Here is a 17,803-nt window from a genome sequence, read left to right as displayed (position 1 = left end):
CATTTTCCTGAAATTTAACTAACCAATCCTAACATATTGTAACATGATTATTTAACCAATTATATCCCACCAGCTTAATTGGTTTATACCCAGCAAAATTAATTATACAGCAGACAGGAACAATCACAGAACCAGACAGAGATTATGCAGACAAACAATAGGGAAATGGGGACTACAGTGATGGAACAAAGACACAAATGAGGATTTCACATCCCAGCTATTGATAAGTGAGATCTTGCCAGACAAGATGCTATCAAACTAAGTTTTCTTTTACGTCTTCAAGGCACTTTCCTTTCTCTGGAGGCGATAGGCATGATCAGGACAGGATTGTATTCCTAACAGCCCAATAGCACCTTATTTCAATGTGACTAGTTTGGAATGTGAGGGTGTGACCGTTTACTTCCCAGCTTATGGCTGCCTCTGCTGCTTAGCCAAAGGCCTTAGCCTAAGAACAGGGCCTCAGACTGTCACAGAAAGAGAAGGCTCTTACACCGGCAGACAGTGATTTTGATTCTTTCTTTTATATCTCTATAACTAGCCAAGTGATAAGAACAGACCTAAATTCTTAGAGTATAGGCCTTTACAGATAGCCCTGAACATCTATATCCTAACACTTCTGTCAATCAATAAATTTTAAGGCCAGGGGAGACTATTAGGTCATCTAGTCTGACCACCTGTGTACCACGGACCATGGAGTTTCATCCAGTTACCATTGTAGAGCGCTGAATACCTTGTGTTTGATGAGAACATCTTCCAGAAAGGCATCGTGTCCTGACTTGAAGCCTTCAAGAGATGGAAAACTGGCCCCTTCCTTGCGTAGTTGGTTAACCTTTGCCCCACCCTTACTGACCTATTTCCAGTGACGTTTGCCAGCTCCAGAGCTTGGGGGTAAGGGCAGAGTTCAGGTTGCGTTGCAGGGGTGGCGTGCAGTGTTTTCCCCAGAAATTGAAATTAGAGGGGGTGTTGGAATATTCTGGGGGGTAAGGGCTGATGAGGGTTGAGACTGTGAGGGCGAACGTGGGCTGTATGGCACCATAGTAAAAACTGAAAAATGTTTCATGACCATTTTATTAGATTTAACTCCTGTTTTAAAATCATCACACAAATTCAAGTTGTCTATTCAGTCCTGCTACAAAGCACTACATCTGTCTTGGTTTCTTGTTGTAATTTTGCACTCTTTGGTGTCATCTTGTGTGTCTGTTACTTCCAGGCCTTCATGATATGCTCATGGTCAGGCAGAAAGCGACTTCTTTCAGAACACAAACTTTGATTCATTGAGGAAAAAGAACGCTCAACTGTAGCTGTTGTGACTGGGAGTAGCAAGAGATGAATTCCTACTTCTTTTATCCCAGGAAACATAGCACAAAGATGGGGTTGAACCACTAGTGATGAGAAAGAAGTTGAAGTTAAATCTTCATTAATTCATCATATGATATGGCCTTTGCAGTGTGTATAGGAGAGATTAGGGATACACTTTTCCCTGAGCAAAGCTTGTACTCCACCATGTCTTCCAAAGACGTTTGTAGCTCCATCAAATGCACAAGCATCCATCTGTTTGGGGTTCAGTTTACAAGCATTTAACTGTTCTAAGATGTCACAGATGCAGCTGATGAGTCTTCTATAATCTGAACATCTAGAATGCATCGACTGGCCTACCACGGACATCAAGATAACATATGCAATGACCTGATGCCTATTTGCATTGGTGCTTCATCAGCCATGTGTGCACATATTTTGAAAATGGTGAGAGAGTTCTTCACTTTTTCAACTGCTGAGTCTTTCACTGTTGCACTGCATGCTTCTAGAGAGTCCGCTGAGTTTTTTCAGAAAGAGAAGCGAGCATTTGCCAGTCTTGTTAATCCTGAAGGTGGACACTGGTTTCAAACAAGTGACAATGCACTTAACACTGGCCTCAAGTTTGTAGTGTGTGGTATCTCTTACTTAAATAGAAAATATGGTGCAACAGCTATGTTGGTTCAAATAAACTGAGTTGTGTCTCGAGCATTCTTAAAAGCCTCATTAAATTCTTCTAAAATTGGCTTTGACAGTAACTGGCTTATAAGGCTTTCTGCATGTTGATGCAGTCCCGAGGCATGGTGTTTTGCAGCCTTTTCATATAGGTTGTCACAATTGGCTTAGCTGATCAGTCTGGCAAACCAGGCTTCTCCACTTTTACTATATAAATCCATGGTATGCCCATATCTTGAATACCTCATGCAGATCTGGTCACCCCATCTCAAAACAGATATATTGGAATCGGAAAAGGTTCAGAGAAGGGCAACAAAAATGATTAGGAGTATGGAACAGATTCCATGTGAGGAGAGATTAAAAAGACTGGGACTTTTCAGCTTGGAAAAGAGATGACTAAGAGGGGATATGATAGAGGCTTATAAAATCTTGACTGGCGTGGAGAAAATGAATAGGGAAGTGTTATTTATCCCTTCACTTAACACAAGAACCAGGGGTCACCCAATGAAATTAATAGACAGCAAGTTTAAAACAAACACAAGGAAGTATTTCTTCACACAGTGCACAGTCACCTGTGGAACTTTTTGCCAGGGACGTTGTGAAGGCCAAAATTATAACATGGTTCAAAAAAGAACTAGATAAGTTCATGGAGGTTAGGTCCATCGATGGCTATTAGCCAGGATGGGATGCTACACCATGCTCCGAGTGTCCCTACCCTCTGTTTGCCAGAAGCTGGGAGTGGACAACAGGGGATGGATCACTCTATGACTCTCTGAAGCACCTGGAATAGTCACTGTTGGAAGACAGAATACTGGGATAGATGGATGATTGGTCTGACCCAGTACTCCATTCTTATATAAAAAATAATTATTATAATCAAAAAGTTTAGTTCAGAAACTCCCCAGATAATGACCTCTTGAGATAATGACCTTGGCAAATAATGCATTTTAAAAATCTTGGCCTACTAGGAAATGTATATTTATATAAGTTTCCCAGTCATAAATCTAGCATTCTGGAACGAAGTCACTAAAATGTAGTCCAATGCTCTGGCCACTGTTTGTTCTACCACTGGTCATTCTACCACTCTGTCTCCAATGGCCCTGCACTGTCACCTTCTGCTGCCATCTGCCACTGTGACCTCTGTGAGTTGGTCTCTCACGGTTCCGCCAGCTCTCAGTGATTTCAGCTCTTAGTGCGGGAACCTTGCTGCTCGTGCAGGCTGGGCTTTCTCTTCTACAGCAGGTCTAAGCACTTCGACCTGATTCTCAATGATTTCAGCTCTAGTGGTCATTTAACAAACCAAAAGACTCTCTATGAAGCCTAATCAGCTCTCTCTCTAAACAGGAGAGAGGGACAGGTCAACTAGTGCCTATAACTCTTAAGCAGAGCCCACACCACCCAAAACACCTGTCCCCACCCTCTCTCTCTTCACTGGGATCTGGCATCCAAACCTCCTGCTTAGGGAGTGCAGTTCAGTTGAGGGTGACCAGTGCTTAATTTGTAATGAAAGAGGTGCCGGGGTTCAAGCAAGTTTGTTACTTTCATAACGGATGTGACAAGCCCAGAGGTCCCAGGGCTCTGAACAGCCGAGCCTGGAGGTGCTGGGGCTCAGTCCTGGCAAGCCCTAGCACAAATTAAGCACTGAGGGAGACCCCCTCAGTCAGGCAGGCTCAGCACAGGTCTGCTGCCCTTTACTCCTACAATGCGGAGAACAAAATTTCATGACCCCCACATTGAATACTACAGGGATTTGTAAGCCAACACCAGCCAAAATTGATCAGTTGGGCAGCACAGCTCTGTCTGCTGGATACCTAGGCAGAGTAGGTGTGTTCATGTAAATACAGTCTGGTCCTGAAACCTTTACACCCACCCCTGGCTCATCACTAGCTGTCAGGGGAGAGCTCATTCAGATCTTGCTTACAAATCATAACCTTAAATTATAAGGTAGGCCAACATTGCTGAAACAAATGTGCTGACATTGTCATAAATAATAGCCATGTGAGGAGGCTAGTCTCTGTTCATATTTTCCAAACCCATTATGCTTTCTCAGGGACAAGTATTTTCTCATATACTGTGTATGCTTTTAAAGTGTGTATTAATGTTTGAATTTCAATTCAGATTTCCAACCAACAACTAAGTTGGCAACACTGCATGAAACGAGGGGCGGGGGGTCTAGGGAAATCACTGGTGGTGTGTAGTTTAATTCTTCATTTCCTGGTTTTCAGAGGTTTTATTTTTCACCACCATCCCCATGCTGGAAGGGCACAAGATAGTGCTAGGCATCCTTAACTCTGCTTAATGAACTTTATGGGCCTTTAATTTCCTTGTTTTTCTGTTTAATGGACTTCTTTGCCACTATAACTGTGTCGACACTACAGTTTTTGCTGCAATTTATGTCAGGTGGGGATGCGATTTTTCACATCGCTAACTGACGGAGCAATGGGCTCAGAGGTAGTTCCAGCACATCAGGGGACAGTCCCAAGGTGGTCTCTCTGACTCAACCCATCACAGGAGGATCTGGTGGGGGTAGGAAGGGAAGGATTCAGGGAGTCAGAGATTGTAGCACTTCACTGTGGCTGCTTTTGCTGAAGTCTCTAATCACCTGTCCCTAGGCGAAGCTCAGAACCAGCACTCCATCCCCCTCCTCCTCCTTGACTTGTCAGCTGTCTGACACCACTGACCATGGTCGTCGTCTTGAAATCTGATCTTCCCTTATCCTCTCCTGGTTAGGGTAGGGAGAAGTAGTAACTGGCAGGTTCTGCAGCATGGGATGTTCAGGTTGGATTTTAGGAAAAAACTGTCCTACTGTGAGTATAGATAAGTACAGGAATATGTTACCAAGAGAGGTTGTGGAACGCTGGTCATTGGAGATTTTTAAGAAGAGGTTAGACCGATGGTCTATGTATACTTGGTCCTGCCTCAGGGCTGGAGGGGATGGACTAGCTGACATCTTGAGGTCCTTTTACCCCTGAGTTTCTGTGATTTTATGATTCATTATCCTAGTCCTTCACTTTGACCTTGTCTCCCTCTGGAGAATGGGGGCTTTATTTAGTAGGGGTTTTTTTTAATGAAAAATATGCATGGGTCAGCTTCCCTCTCAATTTGCTTTGTTAGCCACTGGGTGTGAAGGAATGAATTCCTTTTCTGGGATGGGGATGTAATTCCTGTTGAAGTAACATAGGCCTGTCTCCATTTACATGGAAACACTATCAAGAACTGTCCGCATAGTATGAAGCAGACTGGACGTTAATGTGTAATGACTGGGTCCGAGGGAAGCAGAAAACGGGAACACAACTACACTGCACTTTGGGACACAGGAACTAGGGTATAAACAGACTGGGCTTCAGTTTGCTGCTCTTTGGGGCAAAAAGACTGAGACAAGGCAACAGAGAGAGAGATGAAATCAAGGAGGCTTTGAAAAAGCCAGGCAGATGAAACTTCCAAAATGAATGTAGAGTTCAGTTTTGCTTTCCCAAACTGACCAAGGGATCTGTAAATCCCGTGTTCCCGTTGCCTAAGCAATGCAGTCTGATTCTGAAAAGCCTCTCTTGTGTTGCTGAAAATACCTGCTGGCTGCAGCACTCCAGGAGAGACCATGTTTATGAGGAATCTGAAATCAGTGGGACTCGCTGAGGTGTCATCATGACACACACAGATGCTGCCTCCAGAATGGCCTGTCTCAGAGTGGTGGAGCTGTGGGGATCGCCCTTTTGAAAAGCAAAGCCTCGGAAGTAGCACCTATTGGGATGTCTGTGCTGCCTCTGGGAGAGACCCTCCCAGCCTGGGTACCCAGACTGGCCTTGGCGGGCTGTATATTATTGCGTATATGTTGCAGATTGGTCTGGAGCTCAGTCTCTTAAGCCTGAGCTGAAATGTCTACACCAGCGGTATATGTACCCCTGGGGTACGCAAATGTCTTCCAAAGTTGCTACGGAAAAATCACTAGCCAAGACACTACAAAGTAAAATTTCCAACGATGACTTGCTTATGCTGATCTATATACTGAAATGTATGTACAATATCTATATTCTGATTATTTATTTTATAATTATATGGTAAAAATGAGCAAGTCAGCAATTCACAGTGTGCTGTGACACTTTTGTATTTTTATGTCTGATTTTATAAGCAAGTAGTTTTTAAATGAGGTGTAACTTGGTGTAATTTGCAAGACAAATCGGACTCGTGGAAGGGGCACAGTAGTATGGAAAGACACCGATCTACACAGCTGTGTTTAATCGGCTAGCACCTACAGTGGAGCACCATAGGGAGGCACATCTCAAAGAAGCATCGTTGGTGCACAAGTTGAGTAATTTCTTCTTTTGCTGTTACCTGATCTCACTGGTCGTCTTTCCCCTGAGCAGGGTTCCCAGTTTCCAAACCCGATGTCGTCTCCCAGCTGGAACGAGGGGAAGAGACATGGGCCCCAGATCTCTGGGGCTCAGAGGAAAGAGAGATCCTGAGAGGCAGCCGCATGGGTGAGGGATGATTAAACCTACTCAGTGCTTGAAGGAAACAGCTGGGATTCCCAACAAAGACCTTGTGAGGTCTCTGGGTTCAGGATGGTCCCCAGCAGGTGTCATATCCTCAGGGCAGATACTGTTCATGGCTCCCTACCCATCCTAACTCCTGGCAGTAGTTCCCTCCCGAAACTCCCTTCTCCCTAGGGAGTGTTTGGATGGGAACTGGATTCAGAATTGATCCCCTCCTCTCGCCCCTTTGGGGAAGAGTTTGGGTAAATTCGGTACCTAGTTTTTTTCCATCTTCAGCTATTCTCTTGGTTTGTTCTCCTCTTTTTCCCTTCCGGTTTCTGAGGTTTTTCTTTCTCTGTCCTTGCAGGTGATGGGATGGTGAGAGAGACCGTGGAACAGAATCCTCAGCAGGAAGATGAGCAAGCGGAACTGCATGAGGCGTTATTGCAAAGATGCACAGGGAGTGTGACCAGGAGTTGTGAGCAGGGAAAAGGCTCTCAGGGGCAGCACAGGCCAGAGAAGCAGCAGGGAAACCAGCCAGTGCAGAAAGTTGGAATATCTGTTAACTATCTGGGAACTCTCAAAGGCCTCAAGGAAACCACGGCCCAGCAGAGAATCCTGACGGGAGAGAGAGATAATACAGGCTTTGAGTGTGGGAAAAAGTTCAGGAGGCACTCACACCTTATTCGCCATCAGAGAATCCACACCGGATTAAGATCCTATGGATGCTGTGAGTGCGGGAAAAAGTTCAGGAGGCGCTCACACCTTATTACACATCAGAGGAGCCACACAGGAGAGAAACCCTATAAATGCTATGAGTGCGGGAAAACCTTCGCTCGGAGCTCAGCCCTTATTCGCCATCAGAGGAGCCACACAGGAGAGAAACCCTATAAATGCTGTGAGTGCGGGAAAACCTTTGCTCGGAGCTCAGACCTTATTACACATCAGAGGAGCCACACAGGAGAGAAACCCTATGAGTGCTGTGAGTGCGGGAAAACCTTCACTGAGCGCTCAACCCTTATTCACCATCAGTGGATCCACACTGGAGAGAAACCCTATGAATGCTGTGAGTGCGGGAAAACTTTTACTCGGAGCTCAGGCCTTATTACACATCAGAGGAGCCACACAGGAGAGAAACCTTATGAATGCTGCAAGTGCGGGAAAACCTTCACTGAGCGCTCAACCCTTATTCGCCACCAGAGAATCCACACAGGGGAGAAACCCTATGAATGCTGTGAGTGCGGGAAAACCTTTGCTTGGAGCTCAGACCTAATTACACATCGGAGGAGCCACACAGGGGAGAAACCCTATGAATGCTGTGAGTGCGGAAAAACCTTCACTCGGAGCTCAGGCCTTATTAAACATCAGAGGAGCCACACAGGAGAGAAACCCTATGAATGCTGTGAGTGCGGGAAAACCTTTGCTTGGAACTCAGGCCTTATTACACATCAGAGGAGCCACACAGGGGAGAAACCCTATGAATGCTGTGATTGCGCGAAAACCTTCGCTCGGAGCTCAGACCTTATTCGCCATCAGAGAATCCACACAGGGGAGAAACCCTTTGAATGCTGTGAGTGTAGGAAAACCTTCGCTCGGAGGTCAGAGCTTATTACGCATCAGAGGAGCCACACAGATGAGAAAACCCTATGAATGCTGTGAGTGCGGGAAATTCTTCCATCGCAGCTCTTCTCTTATTTATCACCAGAGAAGCTGCAAGGGAGATAAACACCATGAAAATCTTGTCTAGGGCTCAGAAAAGATTGTTTTTTCCTTTTCCTAATTCCCAAGTAGCGAACTTTAGGGCAGCATTTGTGACATCTCAGCTCCTTCAGGTGAGTTGTCTGCTTTTCCCTTTTGCAGCTCACCCTTCCTTGGAGTTGAAGCACAGTGTTTTTCATCAACTCCTTTGTCCTGTGTCATGGACGTGTGCGTCCCTCCAACAGGAGTGCCCATCAGTACCAGGTGGGGGAACCAGGAGTGACCTCTACTCGGTACATGGAGGTTAAAGCTACCTGGGCTTTGACTCCACTAGGGTTTTTCATGGAGTTAACTAAATTGAGTTAGTGATCCTGATATAAACACAACTATGTTTTCAATAAAGAAAATAGCCCATATAGCGTCCAAGGTAACGTAGCAAATTTCCTCACCACTGGACACAACCTCCATCGCTTTTCCTAGTCTAACCAAATTTGGAGCATCACTTTTATACTTTTCCTCCCACTGCAAAAGGAGGGGGCTGATTTTTGGGGGGAAGGATAGCTCAGTGGTTTGAGCGTTGGCCTGCTAAACCTAGGGTTGTGAGTTCAATCCTTGAGGGGGCCATTTAGGGATCTGGGGCAAAAATTGGGGATTGGTCCTGCTTTGAGCAGGGGGTTGGACTAGATGACCTCCTGAGGTCCCTTCCAACCCTGATATTCTGATTCTATGATTGTTAGTCACCAGGTTCCCCCATTAGGGACCGATTGCCCTGTTCCCAGTTGTTCCTACGTTGCCCTGGGGTCTGCTGAATAGCAGTTGGGTTTTGTACCATTTTTCTCATAAGAACATAAGAATGGCCAAACTGGGTCAGACCAAAGGTCCATCCAGCCCAGTATCTGGTCAGTTTAGATGAGCTATTACCAGCAGGAGAGTGAGTTTGTGTGTGTATGGGGGTGGGGGGGATGTGAGAAAACCTTGATCTATGCAGGAAATAGCCCGACTTGATTATGTAAAGAGTTGTCACTTTGGATGGGCTAGCACCAGCAGGAGAGTGAATTTGTGTGGGGGGGTGGAGGGTGAGAAAACCTGGATTTGTGCTGGAAATGGCCCACCTGTTGATCACTTTAGATAAGCTATTACCAGCAGGACAGTGGGGTGGGAGGAGGTATTGTTTCATATTCTCTGTGTGTATATAAAGTCTGCTGCAGTTTCCACGGTAAACATCTGATGAAGTGAGCTGTAGCTCACGAAAGCTCATGCTCAAATAAATTGGTTAGTCTCTAAGGTGCCACAAGTACTCCTTTTCTTTTTGCAAATACAGACTAACACGGCTGTTCCTCTAAAGTCTGCTGACAGTGGCCAATGCCAGGTGCCCCAAAGGGAGTGATCCTAACAGGTAAGGATCAAGTGATTTCTTGCCTGCCATCCATCTCCACCCTCTGACAAACAGAGGCCAGGGACACCATTCCTTACCTCATAGCCATTAATGGACTTAACCTCCATGAATTTATCTAGTTGTCGTTTAAACCCTGTTATAACCCTCTCCTTCACAACCTCCTCAGGCAAGGAGTTCCACAAGTTGACTGTGCGCTGTGTGAAGAACTACCTTTTATTTTTGTTTTTAAACCTGCTGCCCATTAATTTCGTTTGGTGGCCCCTAGTTCTTATATTATGGGAACAGGTAAATAATTTTTCCTTATTCACTTTCTCCACACCACTCATGATTTTAAATACCTCTATCATATCCCCCCTTAGTCTCCTCTTTTCCAAGTTTAAAAGTCCTAGTCTCTTTAATCTCTCCTCATATGGGACCCGTTCCAAACCCCTAATCATTTTAGTTGCCCTTCGCTGAACCTTTTCTAATGCCAGTGTATCTTTTTTGAGATGAGGAGACCACATCTGTATGCAGTATTCTAGTGTGGGCGTACCAGGAACGTATATAGGGGCAATAAGATATTTTCTGTCTTATTCTCTATCCCTTTTTAAATGATTCCAACATCCTGATTGCTTTTTTGACTGCTGCTGCACACTGCATGGACATCTTCGTAGAACTATCCACGATGATTCCAAGATCTCTTTCCTGATTAGTTGTAGCTAAATTAGCCCCCATCATATCGAATGTAAAGTTGGGGTTATTTTTTCCAGTGTGCATTACTTTACACTTATCCACATTAAATTTCATTTGCCATTTTGTTGCCTAATCACTTAGTTTTGTGAGATCTTTTTGAAGTTCTTCACAGTCTGCTTGGGTCTGTACTTTCTTGAGCAGTTTGTATTGTATTGTGACGAAGTGGGACAATTCTTAATGTTTCCTCTGAATATTGTGGGGGTGCCTCAGTTTCCCCTATGCAGTTCTTAAGTATCTAGGTGGTGGGATAAGGGTGTATGATCATTGCAGAGCCCTAGAGGTGTGTGCAGGGGTATGTCCCTGTTTCCTGGCAACTGGTGGCCTGGCCTTTCCCCCCTGCAAGGTGAGAGCTAAAGGGTTGAAGACAAAGAGATCAGGTGACCTCCTGGCCCGGGAAAGGGACAAAGAGGAGGAGGGGCTGGAGAGAGTTTCAGTTTGGGCAGGCTGGGAACATGGAGTGAAGTGCAGACGGGGTTGTCTGGCTCACTGCCCCCCAAAATGGACCCGGCTGAGGGGTCCTGTTCTCTGTACCTACAAGCTCTGTTTTAGACCATGTTCCTGTCATCTAATAAACCTCTGTTTTACTGGCTGGCTGAGAGTCACGTCTGACTGTGAAGTTGGGGTGCAGGACCCTCTGGCTTCCCCAGGACCCTGCCTGGGCGGACTCGCTGTGGGAAGCACACAGAGAGGCAGAGGATGCTGAATGCTCCGAGGTCAGACCCAGGAAGGTGGAAGCCATGTGAGCTTCTTGCCCTTCGGACAGGCTGCTCACAGAGGGGAGACTTCACCCAAGTCCTGACTGGCTTCGTAGGGAGCAGTTCCAGAGCATCACCCCTGGACTCCATGACAAGTATCCTCTGCAAACTTTGCCACCTCACCGTTTACTCCTTGCTCCAGATCATTTAAGAATAAGTTGAATAGGATTGGTCCTAGGACTGACCCTTGGGGAACACCACTAGTTACCCCTCTCCATTCTGAAAATTTACCATTTATTCCTATCCTTTGTTCCCTGTCTTTTAACCAGTTCTCAACCCATAAAAGGATCTTCCCTCTTATCCCATGACAGCTTAATTTACGTAAGAGCCTTTGGTGAGAAACCTTGTCAAAGGCTTTCTGGAAATCTAAGTACACTATGTCCACTGGATCCCCCTTGTCTACATGTTTGTTGAGCCTTCAAAGAACTCTAATAGATTAGTACAGGGGTGGCCAACCTGTGGCTCCGGAGCCACATGCAGCTCTTCAGAAGTTAATATGCAGCACCTTGTATAGGCACCGACTCTGGGGCTGGAGCTACAGGCGCCAACTTTCCAATGTGCCCCCACTCCACCCCTACCCATGAGCCTGCTATGCCCTCGTTCCTCTCCCTCCCCCTCCGAGCCTCCTGGATGCCACAAAACAGCTGATCGGGAGGGATGGGGAGGCGCTGATGGGCAGGGTAGCTGGTGGGCGGGAGGCACTGGGAGCAGGCGGGAGCTGATGGCGGGGCTGCTGACATATTACTGTGGCTCTTTGGCAATGTACATTAGTAAATTCAGTCTCCCCCTCAGGCTCAGGTTGACCCCTTCAAAGAACTCTAGTAGATTAGTTTCAGAGTAGCAGCCGTGTTAGTCTGTATTCGCAAAAAGAAAAGGAGTACTTGTGGCACCTGAGAGACTAACCAATTTATTTGAGCATAAGCTTTCGTGATTTCCCTGTACAGAAACCATGTTGACTTTTGCCCAACAATTTATGTCCTTCTATGTGTCTTACAATTTTATTCTTTACTATTGTTTCAACTAATTTGCCCGGTACTGACATTAGACTTACTGGTCTGTAATTGCAAGGATCACCTGTCAAAGGCTATTATTAAATATTGGCGTTATATTAGCTATGTTCTCAATGTAAATATAACAGAGAAGGTGCAGGGACAGAGGGTGTCACGAAGTGTGGATTTTCCCTTGTTATGTTGTATGTGAGTCTTACTGTTGAGCCTATGTGAGTTTTACTGTTTTGCATGAATACTGCATGTGCCTCAGTTTTCCTGTGTGCTGCACCAATACCTCGGTAGTGGGAATAGGGATGTGTGACTTTGCTGAGACCTCTGGGGAGGTGAGGCTGCTCCAGCTGCCTGCACCTGTGCTATGACCAGTGTGTGACATTGCAGTCTGTAGGCTTTATGGAAATATGCTTATTAATATGACAACTGGAATATGCTTTACGCTAAATACCCCTTGTGTGGTGTCATTAGAAAGCTTGTAATCTACTAAGTGTGTTCATCCTATTTGTTTGCATGTATTATTTCTATATCTGGAGCTAGGAGAATAAGCTATAAAATTGTATCACTGATGTAAACATATTAAGTAGAGGCCATTAAGTGTGTTCCAGAAACAATCAGTTGTAAATGGCCTTAGTTACTTGAAAGCTTTCCTGTGTACGTGTGGGCTAGCCCATGGGGAATGGAGACTAGGGGTCTTACAGTGACATGTGATGTGACCATGTCACCTGGTACTGAAATCCATCTTAAATCTGGTACTTTTCCATTTAGAAGGAGGGGTGGGGACCCAGACAGACAAAAGATTCCCGCCTTGTGCCAAAGCTATAGAAGGGGGTGGAGCAGGACAAAGAGGGCCAGAGAAATCCCCTGCTTACCACCTGAGATGTCTGCTGGAACTAACACTACCTGTGGAAAGGTTTGAGAGTAGCAGCCGTGTTAGTCTGTATTCGCAAAAAGAAAAGGAGGACTTGTGGCACCTGAGAGACTAACAAATTTATTAGAGCATAAGCTTTTGTGAACTACAGCTCACTTCATCGGGGAGAGAATCACCCCACTATATTTTCCAATGTATGCATCGGATGAAGTGAGCTGTAGCTCACGAAAGCTTATGCTCTAATGAATTTGTTAGTCTCTAAGGTGCCACCTTTTCTTTTTACCTGGGGAAAGGATTGGGCCCAGACGAGGAAGGAGTCTAATCTGTGAAAGAAGCTTATTGGAACATCTCTGAGGAGGGGAGATTACCTGTCATCAGTTTCTTAGGCCAGGCCTACACTAAGGGGGGGATCGACCTAAGAATACAGGAATAGCGTAGCTGAAGTTGACGTATTTAGGTTGACTTACCTCGGCGTCTTTATGGGGTGGCAAGTCAACTGCTGTCGCTCCCCCGTCTACTCTGCTTGTGCCTCTTGCGGTGCTGAAGTGCCAGAGTTGACAGGAGAGCGCTTGGGGATCGATTTATCGTGTCTAGACTAGACACGATAAATCGACCCCTGATAGATGGATCGCTACCCGCCCTTAATGTATTAGGCTTAGACTTGCATGTTTTTCTTTATTTTGCTGGGTGACTTACTTTGTTCTGTCTGTTATTACTTGAAACCACTTAAATCCTACTTTTCATACTTAATAACATCACTTTTGTTTTTGTTTTTATATATATTTTTTATATGGCGATATACCTATCTCATAGAGCTGGGAGGGACCTTGAAAGGTCATCGAGTCCAGTCCCCTGCCTTCACTAGCAGGACCAAGTACTGTCCCTGACAGATTTTTTGCCTCAGATCCCTAACTGGCCCCCTCGAGGATTGAACTCCCAACCCTGGGTTTAGTAGGCCAATGCTCAAACCACTAAGCTATCACTCCCCCCCGTTTTCACTTAAAACCTGCAGTTTTGGGGCGTGGTTCAGACCCTGGGTCTGTGTTGCAGCAGGCTCGCGTGTCTGGCTCAACAAGATAGGGTTCTGGAAGTCCCAAGCTAGCAGGGAAAACAGGCTCTGAGGTAATTTCAGATGTCAGGTGACAGTCCCAAGGGGGCATCTGTGACTGAACCAGTCACACGGTGCCCTTTGTAACCTGAGACCCAGGAATGGGAAGCAACCAGGTGACTCTGCCCAGGAAGAGAGACAAAAACAAGGAGGAGGAGCAATGGGGGTGTCTGACTTCGGGTCGCTGGAAGTTGGCAGTCTGCTTGGGGGGACTGGAAGAGGGGGAGTCCAGGGCATCTGGCCCATGACTCCCCAAGATGGACTTGGCTGAAAGTCACTGATTTCTGTGCCAACAAGTTCTGTTCTACGCTGTGTTCCTGTCGAATAATAAACCTTCTGTTTTACCGGCTGGCTGAGCGTCACTGTGGAGCTCGGGTGCAGGGCCCTCTGGCTTCCCCAGGAGCCCCGTCCGGGCGGACTCACTGCGGGAAGCACATGGTGTGGAAGGGGATGCTGAATACTTCGCGGTCAGACCTAGGAAGGTCGAAGTTGTGTCAGCTTCTTGCCCTGGTGACAGTGTGCTGAGAGAGAGGAGACATGCTCCCCCAAAGTCCTGATTGGCTTCATATGGAGTAGTTCCAGAGCATCGCCTGGTGACTCTGACTTGAGGGGAGAGTGTGTGTTTTCAAGCTCTGTGACACCTGAAGTGGGGAGTCGGAGGGATTCCCACCTTCCGAATTAGCCCAGCAGCGTTTCCTCTTTCTGAGCCATGTAGAACTGATCTCCACTCTCTACAGTTCCACCGCTCAATGTGTCCTATGATCCAGGGTTCTCAGCCCTCTGTTTGTGGATCACAGTTTGTTTTCTTTGCTCCTAAAACAGTAATTTAGGGCCTGAGATGGAAGTATCACAGACCTCGATGGAATAGCAGCCGTGTTAATCTATATTCTCAAAAAGAAAAGGAGTACTTGTGGCACCTTAGCGACTAACAAATTTATTTGAGCATAAGCTTTCGTGAGCTACAGCTCACTTCATCGGATACATTCAGACCTGGATGGGGAATTTGAATGGATCTGAAATACAGTGAGATCATTTGGAGTTTAAATCCCAGTTTCCAACTGTTTGCAAAGCCTGTTGTAGGACTTTTCCTACTGAGATGGGATTGTTTGCAGATGGAGAGGCTGGCTGGTTTGTTTGTTTTTTTGTTTTTTTCCATTACGACAATACTAGAACTTTTGTAAATAATATGACTCAAAACTAATGAGTGAAGGAGGTTTGAATGGCTCAGGAGAATGCAATGGGAGAATCTCTTGTCCTGATTCTGAGTCGTGTAGCCAATAGGACTAACCTGCTTGCTTGCATAGATATATTTTTTTTCGTATATGTTTAAGTATTTGGTTTATTGTAATAGGTTTAGAGATTTATATTAAAGTAAGCTTGGCTGTAACGCAAGAGACGTAAAGGCCGTATCCTGTATGTTAAGCTAAGGACAGTTAACACATCTATATTAAGATCATTTACCCAGAAAAATAAAGTTAACCTATATCTTGTTACCTAAATAAATAAGTATTCACACATATGTCTATAACCTTCTATCTAGACCAACAGATAATGAAGAATGGCATAGGGTTTTTTTTAATGTACCCACAGACTTAACAGGTACATCACAAGGAAACTTAACATGCGTATATACGTGTCATCAATACGCACAAACCTACTAGCCTATGGGGTAAGTGTACCCTAATATTTGTGGGTGAGGAATAAAATTTGGGCATAGGAGGGAGGATTTCCGGCATTTGTGCCCTGTAAAAGAGGTCACCCACCTCGCTAGAGCACTTCACTCCACTCCACTTCATCATTTTCACTTACTCTGTCTTACACTCACTCTATCTATTCTATCTACAATGGCTACTACTATTGGTAGGCTATACTTGTTCTTTTTAAACTTTTAAGTTTCAAAGGAACTAGGCTAAGCTTGGTTTCCCTAAGCTTTTATTCTTAGTTTTCTTTTATTAGGGTTTAAGTTAGTCAAGTAAACCCTAAGTTAGCTCTTAGCATTAGTTTTTCTAAGTTCTGCATCAAGAATTGAGAAACCTGAACTGCAAGGCTGGACCTGTGTCTCTTACCCCCAGGTTATCAAGGAAGGGTGTGAGTGTATTGACCAAAGATTTGTAGCATATAGTACTATATTATCATATGTATCTTTTGAATAGCAGTAATGCAATTGTAACTTTGTAACTCTGGGTATTTTACCAGTTACTTACTATCATAAATTTTAATAAAAGCTCTTTAAGCCTATATCTGTCTCAGTGTGAGCTTTCTGTCATACCCCCGAGTGTCCTTAGTAAATTCCGTGAAGCCTAATTTGGAACAAAAACTTTTATCTTCTATTCAAACAAATTGGCAAGCCTAAAACCAATACTGTTAATATTGTTAATTAATAAGATAAAATAACATTAATTTAATTAATTTATTTTATATTAGCATACCCTAAATCAGGCCACAGTCATCATGTTTAACCTGCTCTGGAATTTCTAGTTATATGAAACTGGATGTATCTTGTGTGATGTGGGTTTTTCCTCTTCCAGGACATTTGGTCACAAAATCAGATGTTTATTTTATTTGGCAGACTGTAGCTCAGATTTCCTGGGGACTTTGCGAAAGTGACTATTTACTGAAATAGTCATTTCTTATTTTATTTTTGCTTTTTCTCTGCTCCCTCCATGGTGACATGGAGAAACTTCAAGTGCAGTTCAATCAACAGGAGAGACTACTCCAAGCTATTGGACGTGCTACCAACTGTTTTGAAATCTCCAGTCTGAAATGGCGAACTAGACCACACCCCAGCTTGTGCAACTAACTGAAGTGACTGCACACAATCACACTGCTGCTCGATTTGTTTTAGGTCAGTATTGTCTCATGATCTGGGGAGAGAATTCCACAGTAAGTAACAAAGAACTGGGCAAAAGGCCCATGTATTTGTTTCCCAAGGTAGTTTTGAAAGAGGCTCTCGTGACAGACTAACACCCATGTTCACACCCTACACCAGGGGTTCTCAACCTCTTTCTTTCTGAGCCCCCCCCCAACGTGCTATAAAAACTCCAAGGCCCAGCTGGGGTAGGCAGGCAGCTCGGGTCTCTGAGCTACAGCTGCTGGGTCGTGGAGGCTCGGGGCTTTTGCCCTGTGGAGAGCATTGGGACTCCAGGCTTCTTTCCTGCGGGAGGCGTGTGGGCTCTGGGCTTCATCCGCAAGGCCCTGAAGACCTCCTGAAACCAGCTCACAGACCCCCGGGGGTCACGCTGCCCTACACACTATTGCAGTAATGTTTGTACAAGGTGTGACGCTGGCAGGGCAGGTTATGTCAGTGTATTCAGGCCAATTGATGTGTGTATTAGTATAGATCAAAGCGATTGTTAAATGTAGAAGTGTATTGGGTGCTTAAATGTCCTGAAACACTATAACAGGATACAGTAAGTTAATAGCAAACAGTTACATTGTGTAAACCCCTGTCACTAAATAACCCATCCAACGCCAATGAAGGTTTTTGGAATGCAAAGGAAGAAAAGGTTCATTTCAAAACCAGTGGTCGTAAGAAGCACGATTCCTGGGGTGTTTGCACTGTTGTTGCACAGGGTGGGAATGGGGAACTGGCCTCTGGCTTAAAGCGGTGTCAGGCTTAGAGGGGCTGGGTTCAGAGCTAGAGTTTAGGGTTAGGGTGAGGATTGGGCTATGGTTGGTTAAGGGGTTTAGGGTTGGTGACCAGGTTATAGGGTAAGGGTTCCAGTTTGGTTCCATTTGGGTTCTGGGTAGGGGGTGGAGTTGGGGTTTATATTTTGGGGGGAGAGTTTGGCCAGCAGCAGCATAG

The 17,803-nt window shown here is 45.2% G+C and overlaps 1 protein-coding gene across 1 annotated transcript in view; it reads left to right on the top strand.

Moving 5' to 3' along the window:
• The window catches only part of LOC125626332 (uncharacterized), a 32,070-nt gene extending 15,834 nt beyond the window's left edge, over window positions 1-16,236 (top strand). Inside the window, 3 exon segments of the mRNA XM_075122045.1 lie at window positions 6,330-6,443; window positions 6,805-8,075; window positions 8,077-16,236. Of these exon segments, the coding sequence (XP_074978146.1) occupies window positions 6,330-6,443; window positions 6,805-8,075; window positions 8,077-8,184 (1,493 nt within the window). The 3' untranslated portion in view covers window positions 8,185-16,236.
• Window positions 16,237-17,803: the final 1,567 nt, after the last annotated feature.

The sequence above is a fragment of the Caretta caretta genome, chromosome 21 (assembly GCF_965140235.1).
Source record: "Caretta caretta isolate rCarCar2 chromosome 21, rCarCar1.hap1, whole genome shotgun sequence".
Taxonomy (NCBI): domain Eukaryota; kingdom Metazoa; phylum Chordata; order Testudines; family Cheloniidae; genus Caretta; species Caretta caretta.
This window is presented reverse-complemented; position numbering and strand designations above follow the sequence as displayed.